At 40.9% G+C, this 25,898-nt stretch overlaps 2 protein-coding genes across 2 annotated transcripts in view; one reads left to right on the top strand and one right to left on the bottom strand.

Annotated features, from left to right (window-relative positions):
- The first annotated feature begins 1,443 nt into the window (after nt 1–1,443).
- Nucleotides 1,444–24,510, top strand: LOC122539432 (insulin-like growth factor-binding protein 7). The gene is made up of 5 exons (XM_043674272.2): nt 1,444–1,894; nt 19,203–19,312; nt 22,174–22,290; nt 23,344–23,452; nt 24,183–24,510. Exons 1-5 carry the CDS (start codon nt 1,459–1,461, stop codon nt 24,197–24,199), a joined length of 789 nt encoding a protein of 262 aa, XP_043530207.1. The 5' UTR covers nt 1,444–1,458; the 3' UTR covers nt 24,200–24,510.
- Nucleotides 24,509–25,898, bottom strand: part of polr2b (RNA polymerase II subunit B) — a 52,358-nt gene continuing 50,968 nt past the window's right edge. Inside the window, exon 25 of the mRNA XM_043674270.2 lies at nt 24,509–24,870. Coding sequence (XP_043530205.1) covers nt 24,781–24,870 — 90 coding nt within the window. The 3' untranslated portion in view covers nt 24,509–24,780. The remainder of the gene's footprint in view (nt 24,871–25,898) is intronic.

Here is a 25,898-nt window from a genome sequence, read left to right on the forward strand (position 1 = left end):
GTGAACATAGTCAAGAGCATTATGCAGGCCAACCCCCTCCAAGTACACTTCTCAATGCCTCGGAAAGGCAACCAACATCATCAAAGACCCCTCGCACCCCCAGTTATAATCTCTTCCAACCTCTTCCGTCAGGAAGAAGATATAAAAGCTTAAACATACATTCCAACAGGTTCAAGAACAGCTTCTTCCCTGAAGTTATTGGATTTCTGGATGGACTTCTAAATTTCAAATCTAATGTTAATTTTGCTTTATGTGGACCTTCTTTGCAGCTGTAACATTGTATTCCTCGCTCTGTTGAATCGCCCCCATGAACGTTGTATGTTATGATCTGCCTGTACTGCACGTTAAACAAAGTTTTCACTGTGATTAGGTAAATGTGACAATAATAAACCAAATCAAATTGAATAGTGACTTGTCAATGTTGGGAAATCAGGAGCTCAATGATGGGAAGTCAGGAGGTGAGTTAGTATCTACAGAATTTCCAGCCTGTGAATTGCCCTTTGGGCCACTGTGGCTGGTCCAGCTGTGCTCAATGATGACCCTTAGATTGTTGACGGTGGGGGTTTCTGTGATGGACATACATTGAATGTCAAGGAGAGGTCAGATAACATAGAGCAGAAGTATGCAATGAAAACAGAAAATGCTGAAAATACTAGGCAGGTTAGGCTGTGGAGAGAGAAACATAATTAAACTTTCAAGAGTTCAGATATGCAACAGTTTGATATCAGTCAGGTGTTAGACTGATAAACTAGATATATTAACATTCTGAATGTGAAACAGGTCTTACATTAGGTCAAAATTTGCTCTGAGTTTAAATAGTTTTACCAATAGCAGGTATAAATCAGTGTAAACACATACAAATTTGATAGCAGTGCTGTCTGGTATTTGCCATGTACAAGACTCACATCAGAATGTACTCAATCTCACTTTATCCAGACTGGAGGCTTCCTGCTTTTGCCCGAAACATCGATTTTCCTGCTCCTCGGATGCTGTCTGACCTGCTGTGCTTTTCCAGCACCACTCTGATCTAAACTCTGTTTCCAGCATCTGCACTCCTCAATTTTGCCTCACTTTATCAAGTAATAGTCAGATACTAACGTGAGCTTTACTCAGATAAAGGAAGTTTGTCTGAGTTGGCGTGTATTGGAGTTTGAATTTGTGTGTTGAATTTAGATTCTGTCAGACTGTGCGAATGGGAGTTTAATGGAAGTTGTGCTTAATTTGTATAAATTGGACTTAGTTTAACGAGGACTGAGTTTAATGCAGCCTGGGTGAATGGGGTTCAGGTTGAAGGATGACAGTGGGAGTTTCATGTTGTGAACTGGAGATTGGACTGTGTTGGATGAGTTTGGTTCGTCTCAATGGGATTTCAGTTTCTGTCAATGGGAGAGTTTGGGTGGAGCCTGGTTTTCTGTATAAGGGGCCCCGGGTTCTTCCCGGTTTGAGTTCTTTGCGAAGATGTCTGTTAGGATGAGCTTGCAGTTACTGGCTGGGCTGCTCCTGGCGGTGGGGCTGGGGGTGGAGGGGAAGACGGTCAGGACTGAGTGCCCTCCCTGTGTCCTGTCCAAGTGCCCGGCTCTGCTCCCCGGAGACTGTCCATTCGGGGAGCTGAGTGATTCGTGCGGCTGCTGCACCGTGTGTGCGGCCGGCCAGGGAGCGCCTTGTGGGGGCCGCGAGTCCAGGTACGGCCGCTGTGCCCCGGGCTTTGAGTGCGTCCGCTCGGGGAACAAGCGCAGGGGCCGGGGGCGCTGCCGCTGTAAGGCTCCCGAGCAGGTCTGCGGCAGCGACGGGGTCACCTACAGCGATGGCTGTGTACTGAGAGCTGCAGCGAAACGGGCGGAGAGGGACGGAGGGCAACCCATCACCAGGATTGGGAAAGGAGCCTGTGAGAAAGGTGAGCAAACTCCTGCAGGGATCCCTCCGTCAGAGAGAGGGAGAGACTGAGTATGGGGAGAGAGAATAACGTGGGCAACGGAGTGAGAGGTAACATGATGGAGAGAACGCAAGGGAATAAAGTGGGGAAAGGAATGAGAAAGTGGGGAAAAGAGTGAGAGAAAGTGATGGGAAGAGAGAATAAAGTGGGGAAAAAGAGTGAGAGAAAGTGGTGGAAAGAGAGATGAAGTGGGAAAAGGATTGAGAAAGTGGGGAAAAGAATGAGAGAAAGTGGTGGAAAGAGAGAATAAAGTGGAAAAAAGAGTGAGAGAAAGTGGTGGAAAGAGAGATGAAGTGGGAAAAGGATTGAAAAAGTGGTGGAAAGAGAGAATAAAGTGGGGAAAAGAATGAGAGAAAGTGGTGGAAAGAGAGATGAAGTGGGAAAAGGATTGAGAAAGTGGGTAAAAGAGTGAGAGAAAGTGGTGGAAAGAGAGAATAAAGTGGGGAAAAGAATGAGAGAAAGTGGTGGAAAGAGAGAATAAAGTGGGGAAAAGAGTGAGAGAGAGAAAGTGGTGGAAAGAGAGATTAAAGTGGGAACAGGATTGAGAAAGTGGAGAAAGAGTGAGAAAAAGTGGTGGGAAGAGAGAATAAAGTGGGGAAAGGAATAAGAAAGTGGAGGAAAAGGATAATAATGTGGGAAAGGAGTAAGAGAGAAAGTAGCGGAGGGAGACTACAGTGAGAACGGGGTGACGGAAAGGAGAGAGTTACAGAAAATGGGAGGAGTGAGCGGAGAGAGAGAATTAAGTGGGGAAGCGAGAGAAAGTGGCGGAGACCAAAAGTAGCGAGAGGAAGAGGGAGCAGAGAGAGGAGTGAGGAGAGAATAAAGCAGGAAAGGGGTGCAGGTGGGAAATTATGGAGAGCTGAGGAAGTGGACAATTGTGTGAAACAAATAAAACAGAGGTTACTGGAGAGACTCAGCAGATCTGAAGGGTCAAAGAAGGGTCACTGGACCTGAAAGTTAACTCTGCTTTCTCTCCACAGATGCTGCCTGACCTGCTGAGTTTCTCCAGCAATTGCTGTTTGTCTTTCAGATCTCCAACCTCCGCCGTTCTTTGTTTTGTTACAGACTTGGTTGCACAGAAAGCCCACAGTCAGGCCAAATATGTCAGCTCGTGAGTGATCTTTCAGGGAAGCTTTAAAGAGTAAACTGTATTTTGTTTTGTAGGGTTAGGAGTAGGGCTCCTACAGCCCCCGCCTCACGCGGCCTCCCCCAGCTCTGGGATCAGTTTCAGCCTCCCCCCTGGCACTCCCCTCCCTCCTGCCTGATACACTGCGATATACTACCCTCCAATCCCCAACAGGGCGGTAACGTGGGGGTTTTTGAATTCACCCGTGGAGTTGAAAGGAGGTCCAAGCTGGGAATTGATTCAGGGCACAGTCCCCCCCACTGCACTCGCACTGATTTCCGAGGTCTAAGTGAGAGGGTGTTACCCTCTGCAGTTAATGTTGCTCCCAGCTCTCCAAATGCTCTCTTTCTCGCCCTCGACGCATTTTCTACCCGAGAATTCCGTTCTGGACGTGGTCAGTGATCCATATGCAAGCTGCACTGGCTTTCGGAACAGCTTTTTGCTCGTTTTCACCCGAATTTATTTGCATATTACTGAAATAACCCACAAAACTGCATAATCAGGTAGCACTTTAAAAACCGTTTTTTTTTGTTAAAATCCTTGATATATTTAAGAGCTGTTACGTGCTGGAGGTACGTTCAACCATTTTCAATAGTATTATCAGCAAACTTTGTCCACAGGTAGTATGTTTCACTAGCTATCCCGACTGTAAGGAACTGAAATGATTAAAAACAGAACCATTTGCTAGCTACATTGGTGTCCGGCTGTCAGTTACTTCGTAACTGGATCGTAAAGATTTTAATAACTTTTTAAATGTGCCTTCTTGCCTCTTAAGCGGGCACATTTAGGAGGAACTAATGAAGTGGGAGAAGGATAAAGTAATAGACGGGATGACAGAGAAAACGTGCTGGTCGGGCATGACATAAAGTAGGAGAGGGTGAGAGGAAAGGGATAGAGAAGGTGGGAGGAGTGAGAGGAGAGGGCAGAGATAGAGAATTCAGTGGGGAAACGAGAGAGAGCGGAGAGAGAGAAGGCAGAGAAAGGGGAGAGAAAGTGGGAGTGAGAGAGGGGGGAAAGATGATCAGTTTGGAGTGAATTTGGGAAATGAACAATTGCTTAGATTTGAATGGATACTGGGATCCTAGTTGGTTGCACAAAAGACGCACGCTTAGCCCAACTCTATCAGTTCGTGAGCTCTAACCAGCGGCCTTTACGGATAATTTTATTTTATTTGAAAAGAGAATTAAAGAGAGCGGTGGTTACTTGGGTTTGGGGGTGTGGCCAGTCTGTGAGCTGCCTGTCTCCAATGCGATACTGTACTTTTATCCATTCATGCAAAAGGTCGGGGGCGGGGCTGGGTGGAGATGGTAGAGGTTGGTGGAGCTCGATTTTCTCTGGACAGGATTTTCTCTGAACGAGCTTGATTGCTCCCTGATCTTTTGCCAGTTTCAGGTGAAGTGAAATGAAACTACTTGCAATCTCATGCTCTCAGGATCATATAGCCTCTTTCTTTCACTCCGCTTATAACATTTTTATAACATGATTAATAACCAGTGGGCAGGAGGTTTAGCGGGAATGTGAAGGTAAGGAAAGGTCCATTCAGAGGTTGGAAATCTGGAACACACTGTCTGTAAGGGCTGAAAGATGTAGAAACCCCCATAACATTTAAGGAGTATTTCAACGTGCATTTGCAATGCCAAGGCATACGAGGCTATGGGCCAAGTTCTGGAAAATGGGATTAGAATTAGGTGGTTGTTTTTGACAGGCACTGATTCAATGGGCTTAAAGGCCTGTTTCTGACGTTAGACCTCTCGGACTGTAAATCCTTAATTCCTCATTGTATAATCCAGCCTGAGATGTCAACACAGTACTGAATTGTTAGTGACATCACATGGTTGATATGTTGATTAAGACCAGCCCCTAATGTGGCTGCATGCAATGGATTAGTTCAAAAGTAGATTTTGCACGTACAACTCTGAGCTTGCACTAACTGAATCATGTCAAGTCGGTGCACAGTTCTTTGCCACAATTAATATGATAAAGCTGTAATTCAATTGGACATAATAATCATTTTTTTGGATGACACGGTTTGGAATGACAGATCCCATAGAACATTTTGAACATCTGTGAATTATCCCATCTGACATTACATCCTGAACAAAAAACAGATCCTCCATTCACTTTATTCCCTGTATGCAAATTAGTATCCATGTAGGCAGCAACACTTTAAAAGTAATCTGTTGGTTGTAAAGGTTTTGGTAGATCGGATGATATTATGTGTAAATTCAAATTTGTTCTTGAGGATGATTTGGAAATTAAAACATCCTTCAGATGGAAGGTAACTTGTGAAAGATTGTTTTCATGGATTGATAAATCATTAGGAAATTACTCAGTTTTATCACCCTTTTGGTAAGAGGACTTCAACCCTGAGTCAGGGACACTATTCAATATGCAGGAGGACTTTCTTCATCTCCAATTATTCATCTGTCTGTATTTCCCTCCTCTGTAATTAAAATGATATCAAAGTCATTTTATGTGATTCCCAAACATGATTTCTCTGGAGCAAGGGTTATCATGGCTGGAAGTGGTGGTTCTCAGGCTAGAACTATCAATGGGAATGTTAGAAAAGATGTTTCACTCACAGCCTTAATCAAACAGGGAATGCTTTTCCACAAATGGCTACTGAGATGGAGACCTGTTCAAAAGGAATCAGATGCATATTTCAAAAGGAAGAATGTAAGAAGACAGATGGAAACTGTAAGGGAGACAAATGAATAAAGCTATTTGAAAATCTGCACTTGCACAGAAAGATTGGCCAAAGAGCTTATTTCTGTGCTGTGGATTAAGTTATTATATCCAGTGGAATTGTAACTATCATAAAGCAGTATGGTGGCTCAGTGGTTAGCACTGCTGCCACATAGTGCCAGGGACCTGGGTTTGATCCTACCTTCGGACAACTGTCTATGTAATTTGCACATTCTCCCTGTGTCTGTGTGGGTTTCCTCTGGGTGCTCTGGTTTCCTCCCACAGTCCAAAGATGTGCAGGTTAGGTGGATTGGCCGTGCTGAATTACCCAGTGATGTGCAGGCAAGGTGAATTAGCCATGGTTAATGTAGGTGGAAGGGTCACTGTGGACAAGATGGGCTGAATGGTCTGCTTTCATGCTATAGAGTTTCTATGATTCATATCAATTGTGGTAAAGAACAGTGCACATATGTGACATGATTGAGTCGGTGCAAGTTCAGAACTGTATGTGGAATGTCTACTTTTTAAATGCAATTCACCACAAGCAACCAAATTAGGGGCTGGCACATCAATCTCATGATTCCTATCAACTGAAAATGTTTTTAGAAAGAAGTGACTTAAGAAATCCTAAAAGAGGAAGCGTTTTCATATTCAATAATTAAACAAGCCACAACTTACTCTACTGGGACATTGCAACTAGTTTAGACTTTAATAAAGTTGAAGTTAAACTTTAATGAATTTTCTGAATAAATTAGTAAAGTTGTTTCTGGCAGTCCCTTTTATTCACCATTTAATGAAATATCTCTACTGTTTCTTCAATTCTCTGCACAAAGGCAGGTCTTAACGACAGTGCCACAACCTCTACCACAGGTTGGGCAAGGAGGCAAATTCTGAAACCACTCAAGTCAGAATAGGGATTAAACCCCGTGGCACCATTTTGATCCACACCAGTTATCCAGCCAACTGATGCAATCAGCACTCATGTAGTCAAATGCATGTGATAGACTGGAACTATGGACAGTGATAATGGAGGTTCCACTTTCTTCCTAACACATGGCTAACCAAGAATCTCTCCTACCCTTATTGCCTGTTATTGGTAAGGATATGCACATTGATACTCACCCTTTTGGTAAGAAGACTTCAACCCTGAGTCAGGGACACTATTCAATATGCAGGAGGACTTTCTTCATCTCCAATTATTCATCTGTCTGTATTTCCCTCCTCTGTAATTAAAATGATATCAAAGTCATTTTATGTGATTCCCAAACATGATTTCTCTGGAGCAAGGGTTATCATGGCTGGAAGTGGTGGTTCTCAGGCTAGAACTATCATAGAACATAGAACATAGAGCGTTACAGTGCAGTACAGGCCCTTATGCCCTCGATGTTATGCCGACCTCTGAAATTAATCTGATGCCCATCTAACCTACACCATTCTATTGTTATCCATATGTATGTCCAATGCCCATTTAAATGCCCTTAACGTTGATGAGTCTACTACTGTTGCAGACTGGCCATTCCATGCCCCTACTACTCTCTGTGTAAAGACACTACCCCTGATATTTGTCCTAAATCTATCACACCTCAATTTAAGGCTATGTCACCTCATGTTAGCCTTCACCATCCGATGAAAAAAGCTCTCACTGTCCATCCTATCTAACCCTCTGAATATCTTATACGTCTCAATTAAGTCACCTCTCAATCTTCTTTTCTCCAACAAAAACAGCCTCAGTTCCCTCAACCTTTCCTCGTAAGACCTTCCTAACATCCTAGTAAATCTCCTCTGAACCCTTTCCAAAGCTTCCACATTCTTCCGATAATGCGGTACCAGAACGGCACGCAATACTCCAGGTGCAGCCTTACTAGTGTCTTGTACAGCTGAACCATGACATCGTGGCTCTGAAATTCAATCTCCCCACCAATAAATGCCAACACACCATATGCCTTCTTAACAGCCCTATCAACCTGGGTGGCAACTTTCAGGGATTTATGTACCTGGACACCGAGATCTGTCTGTTCAACTACACTGCCAAGAATTTTAACATTAGCCCAGCACTCTGCATTCCTGTTACTTCTTCCGAAGTGAACTACCTCACTCTTTTCTGCATTAAACTCCATTTGCCACTTCTCAGCCCAGTTCTGCATTTTGTCTATGTCCCTCTGTAACCCAAAACATCTTCAGCACTATCCACAACTCTGCCTAAGTTAGTGTCATCCATAAATTTACTAACCCATTCTTCCATGCCCACATCCAGATCATTTGGAAAAATGACAATCAACAGTGGCCCCAAACAGATCCTTGCGGCACACCACTGGTGACTGAGGTCTAGGATGAACATTTCCCATCAACCACCATCCTCTGTCTTCTTTCAGCTAGCCAATTTCTGATCCAAACTGCTAAATCACCTTCAATCCCAAAAGTCAGTATTTTGTGCAATAGCCTACAGTGTGGAACCTTAACAAACACCTTGCTGAAATCCATGTACACCATTTCAACCACTTTACCTTCATCCATCTGTTTTGTCACCTTCTCGAAGAACTCAATAAGGTTGGTGAGGCATGACCTACCCTTCACAAAACTGTGTTGACTATCCCTAATCAAGGTATTCCTTTCTAGGTGATTATAAATCCTACCTATTACAACATTTTCCAACACCTTACCCACACCAAAGTAAGGCTCACTGGCCTATAATTGTCCCGACTCCCCTTCTTAAACAAGGGAACAACATTTGCTATCCTCCAGTCTTCTGGCATTACATCTGTTGACGACGATGACATAAAGATCAAAGCCAAAGGCTCTGCAATCTCCTCCCTGGCTTCCCAGAGAATCTGAGGATAAATCCCATCTGGCCCAGGGGTCTTACTTATTTTCAGATCTTCCAAAATTGCTAAATCCTCCTTTGTGTCAACCACAATCCCATCTAATCTAGTAGCCTGTATCTCTGTATTCTCACTGACATTGTCCTTTTCCAGCGTGAATACTGATGAAAAGTATTCATTAAGTACTTCCCCATGTCCTCAGATTCCACACACAACTTGAGGGTTTGGTTAAGAAAAAGAAAGAATCATATGTCAGGTATAGACAGAATAGATCGAATGAATTCTTAGAAAACTATAAAGGCAGTAGGAGTAAGAGGGAAATCAGGAGGGCAAAAAGGGACATGAGATAGCTTTGGCAAATAGAATTAAGGAGAATCCAAAGGATTTTTACAAATACATCAAGGACAAAAGGATAACTAGGGAGAGAATAGGGCCCCTCAAAGATCAGCATGTCGGCGAGGGAGATGGAGGAGATAGTAAGCGAGTATTTTGCAATAGTATTTACTGTGGAAAAGGACATGAAAGACATAGAATGTAGGTAAATAGATGGTGACACCTTGCAAAATGTCCATATTACAGAGGAGGAAGTGATGGATGTCTTGAAACGGCTAAAGGTGGATAAACCCCCAAGACCTGATCAGGTGTACCCGAGAACTCTGTGGGAAGCTAGAGAAGTGATTGCTGGGCCTCTTGCTGAGATATTTGTATCATCGATAGTCACAGGTGAGGTGCCGAAAGATTGGAGGTTGTCTAACGTGGTGCCACTGTTTAAGAAAGGTGGTAAGGACAAGCCAGGGAACTATAGATCGGTGAGCCTGATGTTGGTGCTGGGCAAGTTGTTGGAGGGAATCCTGAGGGACAGGATGTACATGTATTTGGAAAGGCAAGGACTGATTTGGGATAGTCAACATGGCTTTGTGCATGGGAAATCATGTCTCACAAACTTGATTGAGTTTTTTGAAGAAGTAACAAAGAGGATTGATGAGGGCAGAGCAGTAGATGTGATCTATATGGACTTCAGTAAGGCATTCGACAAGGTTCCCCACGGGAGACTGATGAGCAAGGCTAGATCTCACTGAATACAGGGATTTGGATACAGAACTGGCTCAAAGGTAGAAGACAGAGGGTGGTCGTGGAGGGTTGTTTTTCAGACTGGAGGCCTGTGACCAGTGGAGTGCCACAAGGATCAGTGCTGGGTCCTCTACGTTTTGTCATTTACATAAATGATGTGAGCATAGGAGGTATAGTTACTAACTTTGCAGCTGACACCAAAATTGGAGAAAGTGGTGGAGGTTAGTACAATCGCAACATTTAAAAGGCATTTGGATGGGTTAATGCATAGGAAGGGTTTGGAGGGATATGGGTCGGGTGCTGGCAGGTGGGATTAGATTGGGTTGGGATATCTGGTTGGCATGGACGGGTTAGACCGCAGGGTCTGTTTCTATTTGTACATCTCTATGACACGATGACTAAGTGCTTCCCCTATGTCCTCAGATTCCACACACAACTTCCCACTACTATCTTTAATTGGCCCTAATCTTAATTGAGTCATTCTGTTATTTATGATATACCTGTAGAAGTCCTTAGGGTTTTCCTTGATCCTATCTGCCAACAACTTCTCATGAGCCCTCCTGGCTCTTCTTAGCCCTCTCTTTAGATCTTTTCTGGCTAACGTATAATTCTCAAGCTCCCTAACTGAGTCTTCACACCTAAATCATAGCTCCCTCTCTCGACAACTACCTCCCTGCCTAATAGGTATAGACTTATCAAGGACCCACAGTAGCTGTTCCTTGAATAAGCTTCACATTTCAAGTGTGCCCATCATCTACAGTTTCCTTCCCCATCCTATGCATCCTAAATCTTGCCTAATCACATCATAGTTGCCTTACCCCCAGTTATACCTCTTTCCCTGCAGCATATCCCTTTCCCTGCCCATTGCTATTGTAAACATAACTGAATTGTGGTCACTATCATCAAAGTGCTCGCTAACTCCAAATCTAACACCTGGCCAGGCACCAAATCCAATTTGGCATCTCCCCTTGATGGTCTGTCCACATGCTGTATCAAAAAGCCCTCTTGCACACAATTGAAGAAAAATTGACCCATCTAAACTACTTGAACTATAGTATTCCCAGTCAATATTGGGCAAGTTAATGTCTCCCATAACAACTACCCTGTTACTCTCGTTCCTATTGAAAATAGTCTTTGCTATCCCTTCCTCTACATCCCTAGAACAATTCAGAGACCAATAGAAAACTCCCAATAAAGTGACCTCTCCTTTCCTGTTTCTAACCTCAGTGCAAACTACCTCAGTGGATGAGTCCTCAAACGTTATCTCAGCTGCTATAATACTACCCTTGATTAACAATGCTACCCCCCCCCCCCCCCCCACCCCCCCATTTTTACATCTTCTCTGTTCTTACTGAAACATCTAAATCCCAGAATCTGCAACAACCTTTCCGCCCCTCTTTTTGCTATGTCTCTGAAATGGCCACAACATCGAAATGACAAGTAACAACCCATGCTGCAAGTTCACCCACCTTATTCTGGATGCTCCTAGCATTGAAGTACACACATTTCAAATCAACATCCTGATTGCTGGTGTTCTCTCGGGACCTTGTAAACCTATCCCTGACCTCACTACCCTCAACCTCCTTTATACAGGAACTACACTTCAGGTACCCATCTCCCTGCTGCATTAGTATCCTCAGCTCTAACCTACAATCTGCCAGCTTAATAGCAGGCAGTGGTTAGCAGAGTTTTGTTTCCAGCCTCGGTCGACTGTCTGATTAGAGTTTGCACATTCTCCCCGTGTCTGAGTGAGTTTGCTTTGGGTTACTCTCACAATCCAAAAATGTGCAGATTAGGTAAATTGGTCATGCTAAGTTGCCTGTAGTGGTCCAGGGATGTGTAGGCTAGGTGGATTAGTCAGGGGTAAACATAGGGTAGGGGATTGGATCTGGGTGGGTTACTCTTCGGAGGGTCGGTGTGGACTTGTTGGGCTGAAGGGCCTGTTCCACACTGTAGGGATTCTATCTATGCTACTCACTTTACATTTAAAGTAACAGTTTGAGCCTTTATCTGCTTCTCAAGCATGTAAACAGAGGAAATAATATAGTCCCATTTACAAGGGACAATTCACAAATATGTTGCAGTCAGTGAGTCACCATGTCAAGTGTATTCTCTGTTCTAAAGTGGAGACACTGCAGCCACTTTGGACACAAGCAGCAATGAGGTAATGACCAAAAAAAGTCTGTTTGTGATGTTTACTGAAAGGTGAATGTGGGACAGGACCTGCCAAACTCCTGTACTATTTCTCAAAAGTACTCTGGAATATTTTTTATCCACCTCAGGGGGCAGGCAGGGTCTCCACTTAATCCCTCATGTGAAAAACAGCCTCTCAGACAGTGTAAAATCCCTTCAGCACTATGCTAAAGTATCAGCCCCAGTCTCTAGGGCAAGGTTTAAACTCACAATCTTCTCAGAAACAACTGGGTTAGCATTGAGCCAAGGCTGACAGTTGAATCAGTTGCACTCTCGTCACCCAGGTAGCTGCATCAATCCACAACCTGAAGCATGTGATCACCCACAATGATGTTAGGTGGAATGTAATCCTTGCCTGGAGCTAGTTAGAACAGAAGAAAGATCTTTTTTATTCTGAGAGTTGTGCCAGATTGCATGCAATCTGTTGCAAAGTGATTTGTGATTGTTGCTCATCATCTTGAGGGTGGCTCATGACAGCACAGTCATAATAGGTAGGAATTAATGATTAAATTCTTCTTGGTTTTAACTTGTGGTGTTTTAGAATTGTAAGTCTCACGTAAACCTGATGCTGTTATCATAGTCAGTATAAGCACATAGGAAAGGGAAATCTACAGTCTTTTCCCAGCTTTCCCACTGTGCTGATGAAGAGTGCAACCAATGATTCCAGGGAAATGTTCCTGGCTTTCTATGGCAGTAATGACTTGTAGAAGGCTGACCAAACAAGACTAGCAGTGTGGGAGTATTTGCAAGAGCATCGGGGTCACTATATATTCTGGGACCAAGCATGACAGTCTAACTAGCAACAGATGGGGTCTGAATTGCAGCCAAGATTCCAGAAGATTTGGGGAATTTGTGAATTTTTCAACTCCAAAGTGTATCACAAACAGTGCAAATACCCATCACTGACGTTTTAAAATGGGTAACCTGCCTGTGACCTCACCAATTTTAGTTGGGTCAGCACTGGAGGTCATTGTTGGGTGGATTCCCAATATTTACATTAGGGACTTTTGGGCTCAATGCTCTTTCATAAAATGTACTGCAGCAGTTAATGAAAGACTTTTTTTGTTAGCTGCGAACTCATGTCTGCTCTTGTTTGTAATAAGCTTAAGATTCCAAACTCAGGCACATTTTATTATGTTCTTTGAGAAACTTAAGCTAGCCTCTGTTGTGGATCTGTATTTGTGTCCAGTTAGGCAGAATAAAAAAGACTTTCTTCTCTCAATTACCTTCCTGAAGTGTAGCAACTATGCTTTGCATCATTAGCAAGTCTGTCATAAAGATGGAAAATAATGTAGATACTGAAAATCTAAAACAAAAATAGAAAATGCTGGGAGCGCTCAGCAAGCATGGAGAGAAATGTTAGTGCTTTGAGGATGACTTCCCCTCAGTTTTATTTGGAACAGAAGGAGACCATTCAGCCCTTCAAGTCTGTCCTACTATTTAATAAGATCATGACTGACATAATTCAACATACTCAACTTTTCCCCATATCCCTCAACAGTTTTGCTGAACAAATATCTAGAAATCACAGATTTGAAAGTAATAATTGATCTAGCCCTCTGTGGAAGAGAGTTCCAAGCTTATCTCAAATATTGAGAAATTGTTTCCTAATTTCACTCCTGAAATCTATGGCTCTTCAAGATCATGTCTTCGAATTCTAGATTCTTCTCCCAATGAAAACATTTCTCTTATTTACCTTATCTGCTTCCATTAGTACATTTAAAAACTTCAATCAAGTTATTTTCTATCCTTTTAAATTCCAGGGGATACAAAGTTTGTTTGTGAAACCTCTGTTCATGGTTTAACTCTTGGTGACCTGTTATCATTCTGTTAAATTTGTGCTATTTTCTGTTCAAAACCAATATTTTATATCCATCCAAAGATTGGGTTTCCCAGTAATGACTCAGTGTGGTCTAACTCAACTCATTCTTTCTATATGATTTGGGCATAGAGAACAGAATGACTACACAAAGGTAATGGAATAATGGAGAAGACATTGGTTAATAGCATAGGTAAGGTAGGAGGTCCCAGTTATTGGGAAAGATGTAATTCATTATTAAAGGAAATGAAGAAATAATATGTATATTGAATATGAACATATGGAAGGGTCCAAATGGCTGAAGTATCTATTTCCCTGAAAGTATAATTGCTGGCAGAAAAAAAAGCTATTAAAAACATTTACTTTATGTTATAAATGGGACATTAAAATGAGAATAAACAAAATAGGTTATGCAAGGCAGTAGAACATCCATTAATGCTGTAGAGAACACTGATCAAAGATTCAACAAGATGACACTGGGGTTTGATGATGGCAAAATATGTGGAAAGAGTTCAAGTACAAGTAATATTACATTGGTGGCACTTAGGTTGGACAAGCTAGGCTTCTATCCAATGGGGTTTAGAAGGGTAAAGGTGACTTAATTGAAACATATAAGATTGTGAATGTTCTGAACATTGTGGCTTTCGAAAGGATGTTACCTCTTGTGGGAGATTCTATAACTAGATGGTCATTATTTTAAAAATACAGAGGCTATCACTCAATTCAGAGAGGAAGAGGATTTATTCTCACAAAGTGAGGAACGTTTGGAATTCTCTTTCTCGAAAGGCAGTGGAAGGAGAGTTTTAGAGTATTTAAAGGTAGAAGTGGATAGATTTTTGAAAAGCATGGAGGTGAAAATTTATCCGAGGGTATGTGGAAGTGTACAGTAATTGGATCAGCCATGACCTTATGAAAGAATGGAGCAGGCTCAAAGGATGAAATGGCCTACTCCTGCTCCTAACCTCTATGTTTGCATGATCTCCACTGCTTTGAGATATCTGCTATGTGTCACCATGCCTCTGAGGCATTGAGTAGTGCAGGGTCACTGCTGCCCAATAAATTGTAATGTTAGTCTTGGGTTTGAGATCCTAGTGGTCAAATCCATTTATCCACAACTGGCCAAATACTGAATTGGAACATTGGAGGATGAGTTTTGTCATCTATGTTTGCCTTTATTGCTAGGAGGCTCGCAGGATGTAGAACATGATCTACGGTTTCCAGCATCTCACCACTGACCTTTATCAATGAGGAAGATTTTATGTTGTGGGAGCTGGTTGGAAAATAAATATAGATTTTTGGGAATTTTCTGAAAGGCCCAATACCCCAAATGCTTCAAAGATGGGACTGACACTAAATGCTCCATCTCTAGACTCCCTTAAGCCTGCCCATCACCTACAAGGCACGCATTAGGAATGAGATGGGAAACTCTTCTTTTACCTTGATAAGTACAGCTGCAACTACTCTCCAGAAGCTCAGCACCATCCAGGATGAACAGTTCTGCTTGTTGTGAAGCCCATGCAGAGGCTTAAGCATTTGATCTCTCTGTCGCCATTGCTGTAATTAACAATTAACAAGGCAGCTTTGCTGGTACCTCTAAAATCTGTGACTTCCACCCCTTCAAACAACAAGGGCATCTGGAGCATGGGAAAACTGTGATCTTCAAGGTTCCCTCAAAGTCACAGACTGTCATAACTTGGAAAATATCCTACCATTACACCTTCATCACTGGATCAAATCCTGGAAATCCTTCTCTAACAGCAGTGTAAAAGTACTTTTACCACAAAGACTGCAGTTTACCATCAACTTCTCATGGATAACTAGGGTTTAACAGCAAATGCTGACCTTCCAAATGATGTCTATATTCCAAAATGTATTTTTAAAAACTGAAGACTTATACATTGTTGGTGAAACGTTATACGAACTATCAAATGTGACTAAAATGAACTAAAAGTTTAAAAACTTTCGACTTCATATTACTTTTGTTTTTAAAGTACCAAGAATGCCTAAGAAATCATGACAGATCAACATGGTAGTGTGCTCATTAGCACTGGATCAGAGTTATTTTGCATTGCATCAATCAAACCTTGTTTAATTCACTTTAGAAATATGCAGAAGCATGTCTAATCTTATTAATAGCTTGCATGCAATGACAAGTCTGGCTAGTTTTGATAAATGATTGCAGTCTATTAATCTTTTGCTGACCTATCAGCAGAAGTGGCTTTTAACCATTGGTTCTCGCATGCCTTTGTTAAGAATAGGATTAATAATGAACACAGCCAAATGCACAGAATCTTTTCTGAAAGGGTTTGCTGACAGTGCAATCTTTTCTATGGTGAATATTTCATTCCATCATAAATACGGGGTGGGGGAGTGGTAGTGGCTAGTTATCTTTTCCTCTTTGCATAGTTTGTTGCATTCTTGACTCCATTCCCGGTTTGATGTCTTTGAATGGTAACCTTGAGGTTTGTAAAGAACTGTTTATTTTCCTGTTGCAACTTACTGGATAAGTCTGGAATAATAAGGCCTGTTTATATGAAAATGTGTGTTAAGACTTAATATGTTGCTCCTAAAGCTTTTCACGGTTCGCATCAGTCATAAAACAAAAAGCAAAATCGCCATAGTCTTTATCAGATCATAGGTCTGCTCCTCTCTTTTGAGACAGACGACTAGTGGTGATTTAACCTGAGAGTCACCATGCTTCCAACATGGGCATGAAGTTGAGAAAGCAAGTCCTTCATGGTAACTTCAGCCATTGTGGGAATTGAACCCATGCTTTTGGTGTCACTCTGCATCAGAAACAAGCTGTCCAGCCAATATCTATATATAGCCCACAAAATTGCTTGGATACCCCTGGCTGGTTTAATGATATTGAGGGTTAGACTTTACTCCAGGGCCATTCTATAAGAATGTTTTAGAAATTTACATTATTTTAATTTGCCGTTTGTTGTGTTTTGTCATGGTAAGCTGGCCACTCTTACCTCAAAGCACTTCTGAAAAATCCAGAGCAGTGCAGTCCTCTAATGCCTGATCCACTCATTGGAGATTTTGAACGGGGTCTTCCCAAGCCCTGAACAATGTGGGCAATGGGAATAATTTGGGAAAATTGGGTGAAATGTCCTGTAAGTTTTTTCTTGATATTGAGACCAAGAAGTGGCGTTCTGTAACCCAGTCCTGGCCATCAAAATGAGATTATCCCTCGTGAGTGGCGAGATGCTTATTATCACCCTCATTATTATTTCATCTTGCCTGATTGATATTCTCCCTGAGATAGACTCTAAGTATTCTTGATGTGAATGTCAGAGTGGGTAACTGGTGACTCCAGCTCCCCATCTTTTACACTAGTCATCAGTGCTGCAGGGCACACTCCATATCCAGCGATCACATGAACCCCATGTCCAGAGGTAATGGAATTTGACACGTATCAGCCTGCCAGCATCAGCCTGGCACATCTCCCATCAACAGAACTTTCATGCTGCACTTTACAATGATGCAGCAAGGACATTTTAAACGTAGGGATAGGCACTCAACTCATGGATTGGACAAGGCCTGGAATTCCCCCTCTAAAGGCATTGTGGTCAACCCACAGCAACTGGACTGCAGCGGTTCAAGAAGGCAGCTCACCACCACCTTCTCAAGAGCAACTAAGAATGAGCAATAAATGCTGGCCAGCCAATGATGCCCACAACCTTCTAAAAATGAATATTTTTTTTTAGAAAGGCTGCATCTCAAGACAGCCCCTTGCTCTCTTAGTGCTCTTGTGTTTACTTCAATGCTCACAGCATCCCTGCCTTTCTTTCCATGTCTTTTTGCACATTGCCTCCTCAGCCAGAACTAACAGACTCACAGTATATTGGTAATGATTTGTCTTTTTGTGCAGACATAAAGCTTGTGACAGTTTTGACAGCTGGCATCAGTCCAGGAGGTGAACATGTTGCTATACAACATACATGTTGCACACCAACACCATGTGATAGTAGCATGTGCCAAACACACTGCATCTGCTTCAATCATGGCTATGTCTCACAATCTAAGGTGAGTAGGCCTCAGTTAAGTCAAAGGAGACATACTCTCCAGCCAGGGGGTTTGTGTACAGTAAATCAAGAGCAGCTCCAATATTGGTTCAGGAGCTTGGGCACAATCAACAGGCCCCTGGTGGAGTCTGAGTCAGGATTCTCTCCTCATAGTGAGTGAGAAGCCAGAAATCGGGCAGTGTCCCATTCATAAAACCTCATGAACCTTCTAGCAAGCCACAAAAACATAATGACCTCATAGAAAATAAAACAGAAATTGCTGGAAAAATTCAGCAGGTCTTGCAGCATTTCTGTAGAAAGAGAAATGGAGTTAACATTTTGGGTCCAGAGACTCTTCTTCGGAACTCTCCAAACTTGAAATGTTACCTCCATTTCTCTCCACAGATGCTGCCAGACCTGTTGAGTTTTTCAAGCACTTTCTCTAGCCTGTTCTCTAACCATGTCAGTACACTTACCCCCAATCCAATGCACTTGAATTTTGGATGCAAATTCTTCTTGGGAACGTATTGAATGCCTTCTTAAAGTCCAAGTAGATCACATCCACAAAATCCCCCTTATCAACTCCTATAATTTCATGCTTGAAAATTTCTCATAGATTTATCAAGCATCATTTCCTTTTCATAAATCCATACTGACTCTGTCCAAGCCTGTCACTATTTTCCAAGTGCTTTCCTATTAAATGTTTTATGTTGGACTCATGCATTCCCCTATTATTATGACTGATCTGAAGGTTGCTTATTCCTCTGCCCATGGATCCTGTGAAATCTTGTTGTCGCCTCTGTTACACCAAGTGTGTTCCATCTTCCAGCATTATCATGGTGCTTCAAGTAACAGAAAATGTTATATATTTGCAGTCCTACACACTGCCCATCTCAGTCTCTACTTTCCTTGCACATTTGCTACTTCCTCAACCCAAATACAGTGAATGGTTTCCATTCTAGTGGCTTCTTGCACTGTCTTCCCTCTGATGTAGTTGGAATGCTGCATCTCCACCCGTCCCCCCTCACTGCTAATGCCCCACACCCCCATGTTAACTTTGGCATGACAGGTTAAATCTGTACTCTAAATATTAAATGTCTTAACCTCGGTGGTCAACACTGTCAAAGTGGCTAGAATTTCCCCTGGATATAGTAATTGCAGTGAAATATGTGTTAGGTGAATTTCAAGCCTTTGACAGTTTTCAAATCTCATGAAATACATCTCAAAGTGAGTCATTATCATGTGTTTCTCCCTCTGTTCCTGGTCACATGGGAACTAACCTCTGCTGTTAGTCCTCACTTTGTACAGGTAATATCATCATCAGCTGTCCATCAATTTGAGGCTAATGTCTATTCAGGGTCAAGAGTTTCTGCCATGGGTTTTCATGTGAGCGAGTAGGCCAATTCTTGACCCTCTAAAGTTTGGGCACATTGGGCAGGACATCTCACAGGGTTGTGGAATCCAAAATACAGGGTTTGCTTCTTTTCTTTCCCACATCTGTTGCTAACAGCAGAGAAACTAAGTTCATGTCGTTTGCCTTCTGCAGCTCCGGTCATTGTGACACAGCCCAAGGAGATCTGGAATGTCAGTGGGTCGCAAGTTTACCTTTCGTGTGAAGTTATTGGAGTACCTACACCTGTACTCACCTGGAACAAGGTTAGCAGATTTCAGTTACTTCTTTATATCAATTTGGTTTGAAGAGTTTAGACTTTTTTTTCTGTAACAGATTTCATGCAAGATTCTAAATGACCTTATGCATTTGTGGGTAATTTAAAACTTGGGCCACCAAATGTAACCACAGTGTTGAGTCAGTATTTGTGAGAGTTAATTAAAAAGTTTGCACTAATCTTATAATCCAAATCTGTATATATTAAGACTTAACATGTTGAAATAAAATAATATTTCCAATAAGATCTTTGCTTGATAATCTTAGTTGCTTTAGACCACAGATATATCAGCAACTCCATCAATCCCCTAGTTTGGACTCTCATTTTACCTGTTAACTATACCATATATCTGACCGTTGTATCTCTGCCAACTCTTTGCTTGAATGATCCAACCCAATCTCATGGACATATTTTCTCCCTATAGTCCAAAAGCTTCCTCTGTTTCAAATATTTATCCAGATTATACTCAAAAGATACAATGGTGTCTTCCTTAAGCACTCTCTATGACCATACATGCCATGACCTAACAGTAAATATATCTTTCGTAATTCCTCACTCTCTTAATAATAAATTTATTTCAACAAGTCTATCACTGACGTTCCTAACAACAGGAAATAGTTTGTTTACCTTTCAAAGTTTTTTTTTAAATAATTTTTTTACTGAATATTCTCAATCTTTCTCTAGAAAGGTTAAAAACAAGGGGAGATTATTTAGCCTCTTGAGCTTGTTGCACTGTTCATATAGATCATAGTTGATTTGCATGTCAAGTCAATGTATTCACCTCTGCTTCACATTCTTTAATAACCTGACCTAAGAAAATTCTTACCAGTACCAGCTTGAATTTATACTTAATCCAGCACCACTATCCTCTATGAAAATGTGCTTCTTGATTTAATTGCTGAATGACCTTGTTCTAGTTTAAGATTCTGCCCTTTTGTCCCGAACATCTGAGGAAGTTGCTTCTATTTATATACTGAAGAAAATTATTTTTATCAGAACGATTTCTCATAGTTTCTTTATTAGCCCTGTCAAATCCATTAATTATTTTAAATATATCTATTTGATAGCCCTTAATCTTCTCATTTAAAGGAATACAAAATTAAATTTATGCAATCTGATGTTATAAGTAACTCGTAAAATTCTGTATCATGGTGAAACCTTGCTGTAGTCTCTCCAAGTATCTGATGTTTGGTTCCCAGAACGGAATACAATTCTCTGGATTAGTTATGACCAAGGCTCTGTTTTACAGAAGGATTGCTTTTGTATTCCAGGCCTCTTGGGGAAAAAAACTCTAATGTTTTTAGGCTTTTCAATTAATTTCTGTCGCAGTAATCTGGATTTAGTAACCTGTACACAAAAATGCCTAATTTCTTTGGACTTCCACAGCCCCTAGCTAGCTAAACCAGATTAAAAATTTATTCCTGTTTTCACATATCCCTGAATCAAAGTGGATGGTCTCACAGGGTTCCATGTTGAACTCTACCTTCTATTGCTTTACCCACTCAGCTTCATCTATGACTTAACCTGACAAAGGAACGGTATTCCTCCTCAACCCAATTGTTACCTTTGAACGAGTTGACCATGAAAATCTGCTCCTATGGCTCTCCAACTTGGAGAAACAGCACTCACCTTGTTTCATCCTGATCAGTCCAGTTGTAGCAAGAGAATAAGCTTCTTTTTCTATTCCTCACTTTTACCGTCCATATCCCTGAAAGTTTTATTGTCAGCTACTTTCTATTTTTCACTTACACATTGTCCCTCAGCAACATCATCCAAAAACAGTCACTTTCCACAAATATATTGACAGTATCCACCTATACTTCACTGCAACTGTGAAATATTGGACCCGAAGATGTTCTTTTTCCACCTACCTGCACCATCGCAGTCAGCACCTATTTCCACCTCAGTGACATTGCTTAACTCCTTGGTTGTCTCAGCTTATTTCTACTGAAGCCCTCACTCATGCCTTTGCTACCTATAAACTTGAATATTCCAGTGCTCTCTTTACCAACCACTCATTGTTCTACCCTCTGCACACTTGTGGTCATTTTAAGGTTCTGCTGCTCACGTCCTAATACACACCGTCCAACTCACCTATCTCCCCAGACTCTGCTGACAAACTTGCGCTCCATGCTAAGTGACCCTTCAATTTTTAAAAAAATTCTCATGCTGGTTTTCAAATCCTTTTATGACCTTGTCCCTATTTTGTGATCTTCTCCAACTCCACAATCTTCCTATATCTGACCACAGCTAGTTTGCCAACTTGAACTTCTCCAATTTTAAAATCTCGACTGCTAGTGGTGGTCTTACACTGGCTTAGGCCCTAAACTCTGGAATTCAACCTCCAAACACCACAGTCTTTCTCTCCTTCAAGAGAACGCACTAAAATCTACTTCTTTTACCAAGCTTTTGCTCATCTTGTTTGTGGCTCTCAGTGACAAATCTGACATGGGTAGAGTATGGAATTCAATATATTCTGTTGATTGACTGCATCTAAACTGCACAATAACATTATCATGCTCCCTTATAAAGTCTGCTCAGCTTATAAAGAATAAAAAAAGTCAATACTTTGAAGAGTCTATTGATGTTATCTTGCATTGAAGTGAAGACTGATTTGCTAAATATTTGCTCGTTTAAGTTTTCAAACCATTTATAGTGAAGGCTCTTAGCTCTATTTGTGCTGTTTGAGAACTGGAGACAATGACGTTCAATGAACAGACATCGACATGGCGTAACTTGTCTGGGGCTCATATAAGAAACACTTTGTTAAACATATGATGTGATCCTTCAGCAATTTGAAGCTGTGTGGGGAACTAAATAAGGCCATATTAATGTAGTTTTAAATAATAGGTAATGAAAACAGCAACTGGTGTGGAAAAGATGGAGCTGCTGCCTGGTGACCGTGACAACCTTGCTATCCAGACTCGTGGTGGGCCAGAGAAGCATGAGGTGACAGGATGGGTGTTGGTAAGTTTTTAAATCAATGTGTATGAATATTGAGAAATTCATGTCATCTCTACAAAAAGTAAAACTTTAAATTAACATCAATTACCCACAACTGAGCACTAAATTCACAATCTTGCTGTTTAGGGGATTTGACTTGTAGTGTGGTGATTGTGCATTAGACTCAAGTTCAACATATTTCCCAGCTTATAAAAGGGTTACAAAGCAGCAACTTGCAGTTAGATGTTTTATGGTGCCTTTCATTGATGTCAGGAAAAACAAACACTCATTTAAGGGAGAGATAAGGAAAAGTGAAAAGATGCTTGATTTAAAGACTCAGGCTTAGAAATTTGTCAATACCATCTCACCATCAATCAAAATGGACAATTAACCTCCTATCATGGAATGTGGCAAAAAACAAACATCATACCATACTGGGTCAGACTCCAGTTCAAGCATTCTGGGTACCCACCTAATACATGAAATAGGGCCTTTGCATAAGTAAGTAGTGGGCTCATCATATTTTAAGAGCACCTTCCTAAAATTAAGCAAACATAAACACAGCTAGTGCCAGAGCGCTCTAAAAACAGGAACTTATTTTAATCACTTTTCTCAGCTCCACTAGACTTTAATACCATTGCCACCCTTTGCTTTATCCCTACTCAATTACAAATTCTCTTCTTCCAAACCTTTCACAAGGAAAAGGAGCGGATATGAAATTGATTCATAAAACTGTCACTGTCTGGGCAGTCTGTTTGGGACAGAGAGCATTCCAATTTCTCTGAGTGTTCACAAGAAGCTATTTTGGACCTTAAGACAAGGTCAAAACAAATTTCCTTTAAGTTGAAGGATAGAAAGGTGGGCAGAAATGTAGCGAGACTAGTTTAGGGAAATTCCGTAATGTCACATCTAGTGTGCTGAAGACTGTCAATACAATAGTACGGTCTGCACAAGATTCAACAGGTGAAGGTATGGAGTGTGTTGAATTTTGAGGCACAAGGACCACAAACACAACACATGTAAATACTGCACATAATTTGGTGCCTTCCAAGCATACTTATTTCCATTTATATTCAGATCTCTCCTCTCACTGAAGATGATGCTGGAGAATATGAGTGCCATGCAGCAAATACCAGAGGAGAAGCTGCGGCTGCTGGAAGCATACATGTGGTTGAGGAACTAAAGAGTGAGTGCGGTGTCCCATATAAATAATGCAAATGTGCTACAATGTACATCTTGAACTTCTTTATTGCTGAAAGGACTGTAATGATTTTTTCTGTGTGCATATCTTTGTAGAAATTAATTTCAGCATGGGATAACTGAATCAAATTAGAAATCAACAGATGGGAGACATAAATTGACTTCTTTTTACCTGAACACTTTCTGCATAAATGTATCTTTTTTAAAAAAAAGCTAGCAAATGGCATAGGATCAGTATCAAGTTACATGGGGCAGGTTCAGTTTGTTGAGTAAGAGGAGGCAATAGATAGTGTCTGAACACCAAAATTGCCGTAATGTTCTGTGGAGTTTAGTGAGTGGAAATAATATAGGTGGTGAAGGGCATTGCATAATAAACAGAAAAAATGACAATGGAGAAAATAAGTCAGAAAATTATCTTTGCTCTCCAGAATCATGTAATAGTGGTTAGTTTGGACAGGGAAAAAATAAGAAAATGGTGACTTTGTGGTAACATCAGCAGTGTGTAATCCTGAAGCTCATGTCAAGGTGAATCCTACCTTTCCTAAAAATATAACTTTCTTGAAAACAAAATCAGAAAGTGAGATTCCTGAAAACTCAAGTATTTAGCAAAAGTGTGGATTATTAAGAGTCTTAAGACTTATATTTAAGATTACCATATATCTACAGCATAAAATTTGGGCATTCCTGTCTATTAACTTTGGTCTTTTATTTTATAGTGAAAAAGAAAGCATGAAAACAAAAATCAGTAAAAGGAACCAAAAGCCAAACACTGGCTCTGCATGGAGTTCATCTACTAACAGGGAATTCTAGGGATAAGTGCCAACTCTGTATATTGCTTTTTGTCCCCAATGCATAGTAAATTGACTTTCCAAGGGATCATTTCTTAAGCATTTGGTTACTTATGGTTAATTATGCTTGTTGATGTACCTTTCATTTCACTGTACTTGTAATGGGATTTTTTTTATATTGGGGAAAGGAATACAAACATTCTGTATTATCAGGCGATAAATTGTATATAAAAGTTAAAACAAAACTTTCTACAAATGCTTAAAATACAAAATTTTATTTTTGTTTACACAACAAAGTCTACTTACAGTTCTGGCAAAAATAAAACCACTGATGAAATCACCAGTGAGAACAGTGAACACAAACAAATGTACGAAAGATCTGGTATTTTTAAGCAGTACCATCACATCATCTTTAACACATGATGTGAATCATTCTGCAAATAATTTTGCCAGTGGCATGTTGAACTACTTCAATATTTTGTCATATGCTTAGCCTGTGCAAGAACAGCTCAGTATTTACAGTCGATTAAGAAATCAACATTCGTGGTGCGATACTCATTGACATCAACTCCTGGAAAAGAAGTTTGCAGGCGTAGGGCATCCGTACCAACGAAATCTGAAAGTCAAAGAACATGATGATTAAAAGGCAAGCATCAATTTTCAAAAGCTATACTACAGACTGTCAACTGCTGTCACAGCATTTTGCTCCATTCACATTTCTAACTATTTACTGTCATTTACTCTGTACACTCATTGCTCAAAATAGTTCATGGCTTTAAGCACTTCTCCACAAGCCTTCCCCAGTACGCTGGAGTAATCAGTATGTTGAATTCAACCAAACTCGCAAAACTCACATGAGGCTTTTATTTTTTTTAAAAAGTCTAATTGCTCTTAGGCAATTTGCATTGCTATGTTATCATCCCACTTTTTATCTACTTGCTCATGTCAATTTTAGCTACATTCTCAACTAGTAAGATTTAAAAATATTGACATGCTATGGTTTTCCTTTCATTTCTTGGGGATTGTACACTTGAAAACTATCATTCTCCATTGTTAGCACTCAGCATATTTTTCAGCCTGATCAACAGAAAGTCCCTATCTACACAGCATGGATACACAAAAATCCAGGAATATTGGTTCCCCAATGTACTGCCCAATCACAGAAGCTAATTCCCATTTCACCCACTCCCTCCTATTTGCACCTTATTTGAGAGGAGGTGAAATTACTCCTCTCAACGGTTTGAGTGTCGTGGATTTCATTAGCCCACAGTGCGGCAGACGAGATAGATTTTTAATTTAAAGTTGGTTGAAAGATTACAGACCATAGACAGGAAAGTGAAGTTGAGACCAAGGTAAGATCATCTGTGATTGTATTAAATGGTGGAGCAGGCTTGATGGCCTGGATTGCCTATTCTTGCACCTGGTTCTCACATTTTTATTTGCTTTCACCTCCATTCTGAGCATTCAATCCAAAAGACAAAAATCACTACTTTCTACATAAACTACTTATTCCCTTTTTCCAAGCTTGAGATATATCCCCAAAATAAAGAACGTACGGAAATCTGAAACATTAAATAGGGTTTATCAGGTTCTCACATTTCAAAAAGGTTAACCATTAAACCATGGACAGTCAATTCAAGCCAG

This window comes from Chiloscyllium plagiosum, unplaced genomic scaffold, assembly GCF_037043375.1.
Source record: "Chiloscyllium plagiosum isolate Xiang-an unplaced genomic scaffold, Cpla_swu_hap1 HiC_scaffold_36, whole genome shotgun sequence".
Lineage (NCBI taxonomy): Eukaryota > Metazoa > Chordata > Chondrichthyes > Orectolobiformes > Hemiscylliidae > Chiloscyllium > Chiloscyllium plagiosum.

What these genes read in the sequence shown, in the direction of transcription:
- LOC122539432 (XM_043674272.2), top strand. Translation starts at nt 1,459, where the DNA reads ATGTCTGTTAGGATGAGCTTGCAGTTACTGGCTGGGCTGCTCCTGGCG. An exon ending in GAAAGGAGCCTGTGAGAAAG is followed by an intron (nt 1,895 to 19,202) that starts GTGAGCAAACTC and finishes TGCCTTCTGCAG; the next exon opens with CTCCGGTCATTGTGACACAG. An exon ending in AGGTGACAGGATGGGTGTTG is followed by an intron (nt 22,291 to 23,343) that starts GTAAGTTTTTAA and finishes ATTTATATTCAG; the next exon opens with ATCTCTCCTCTCACTGAAGA.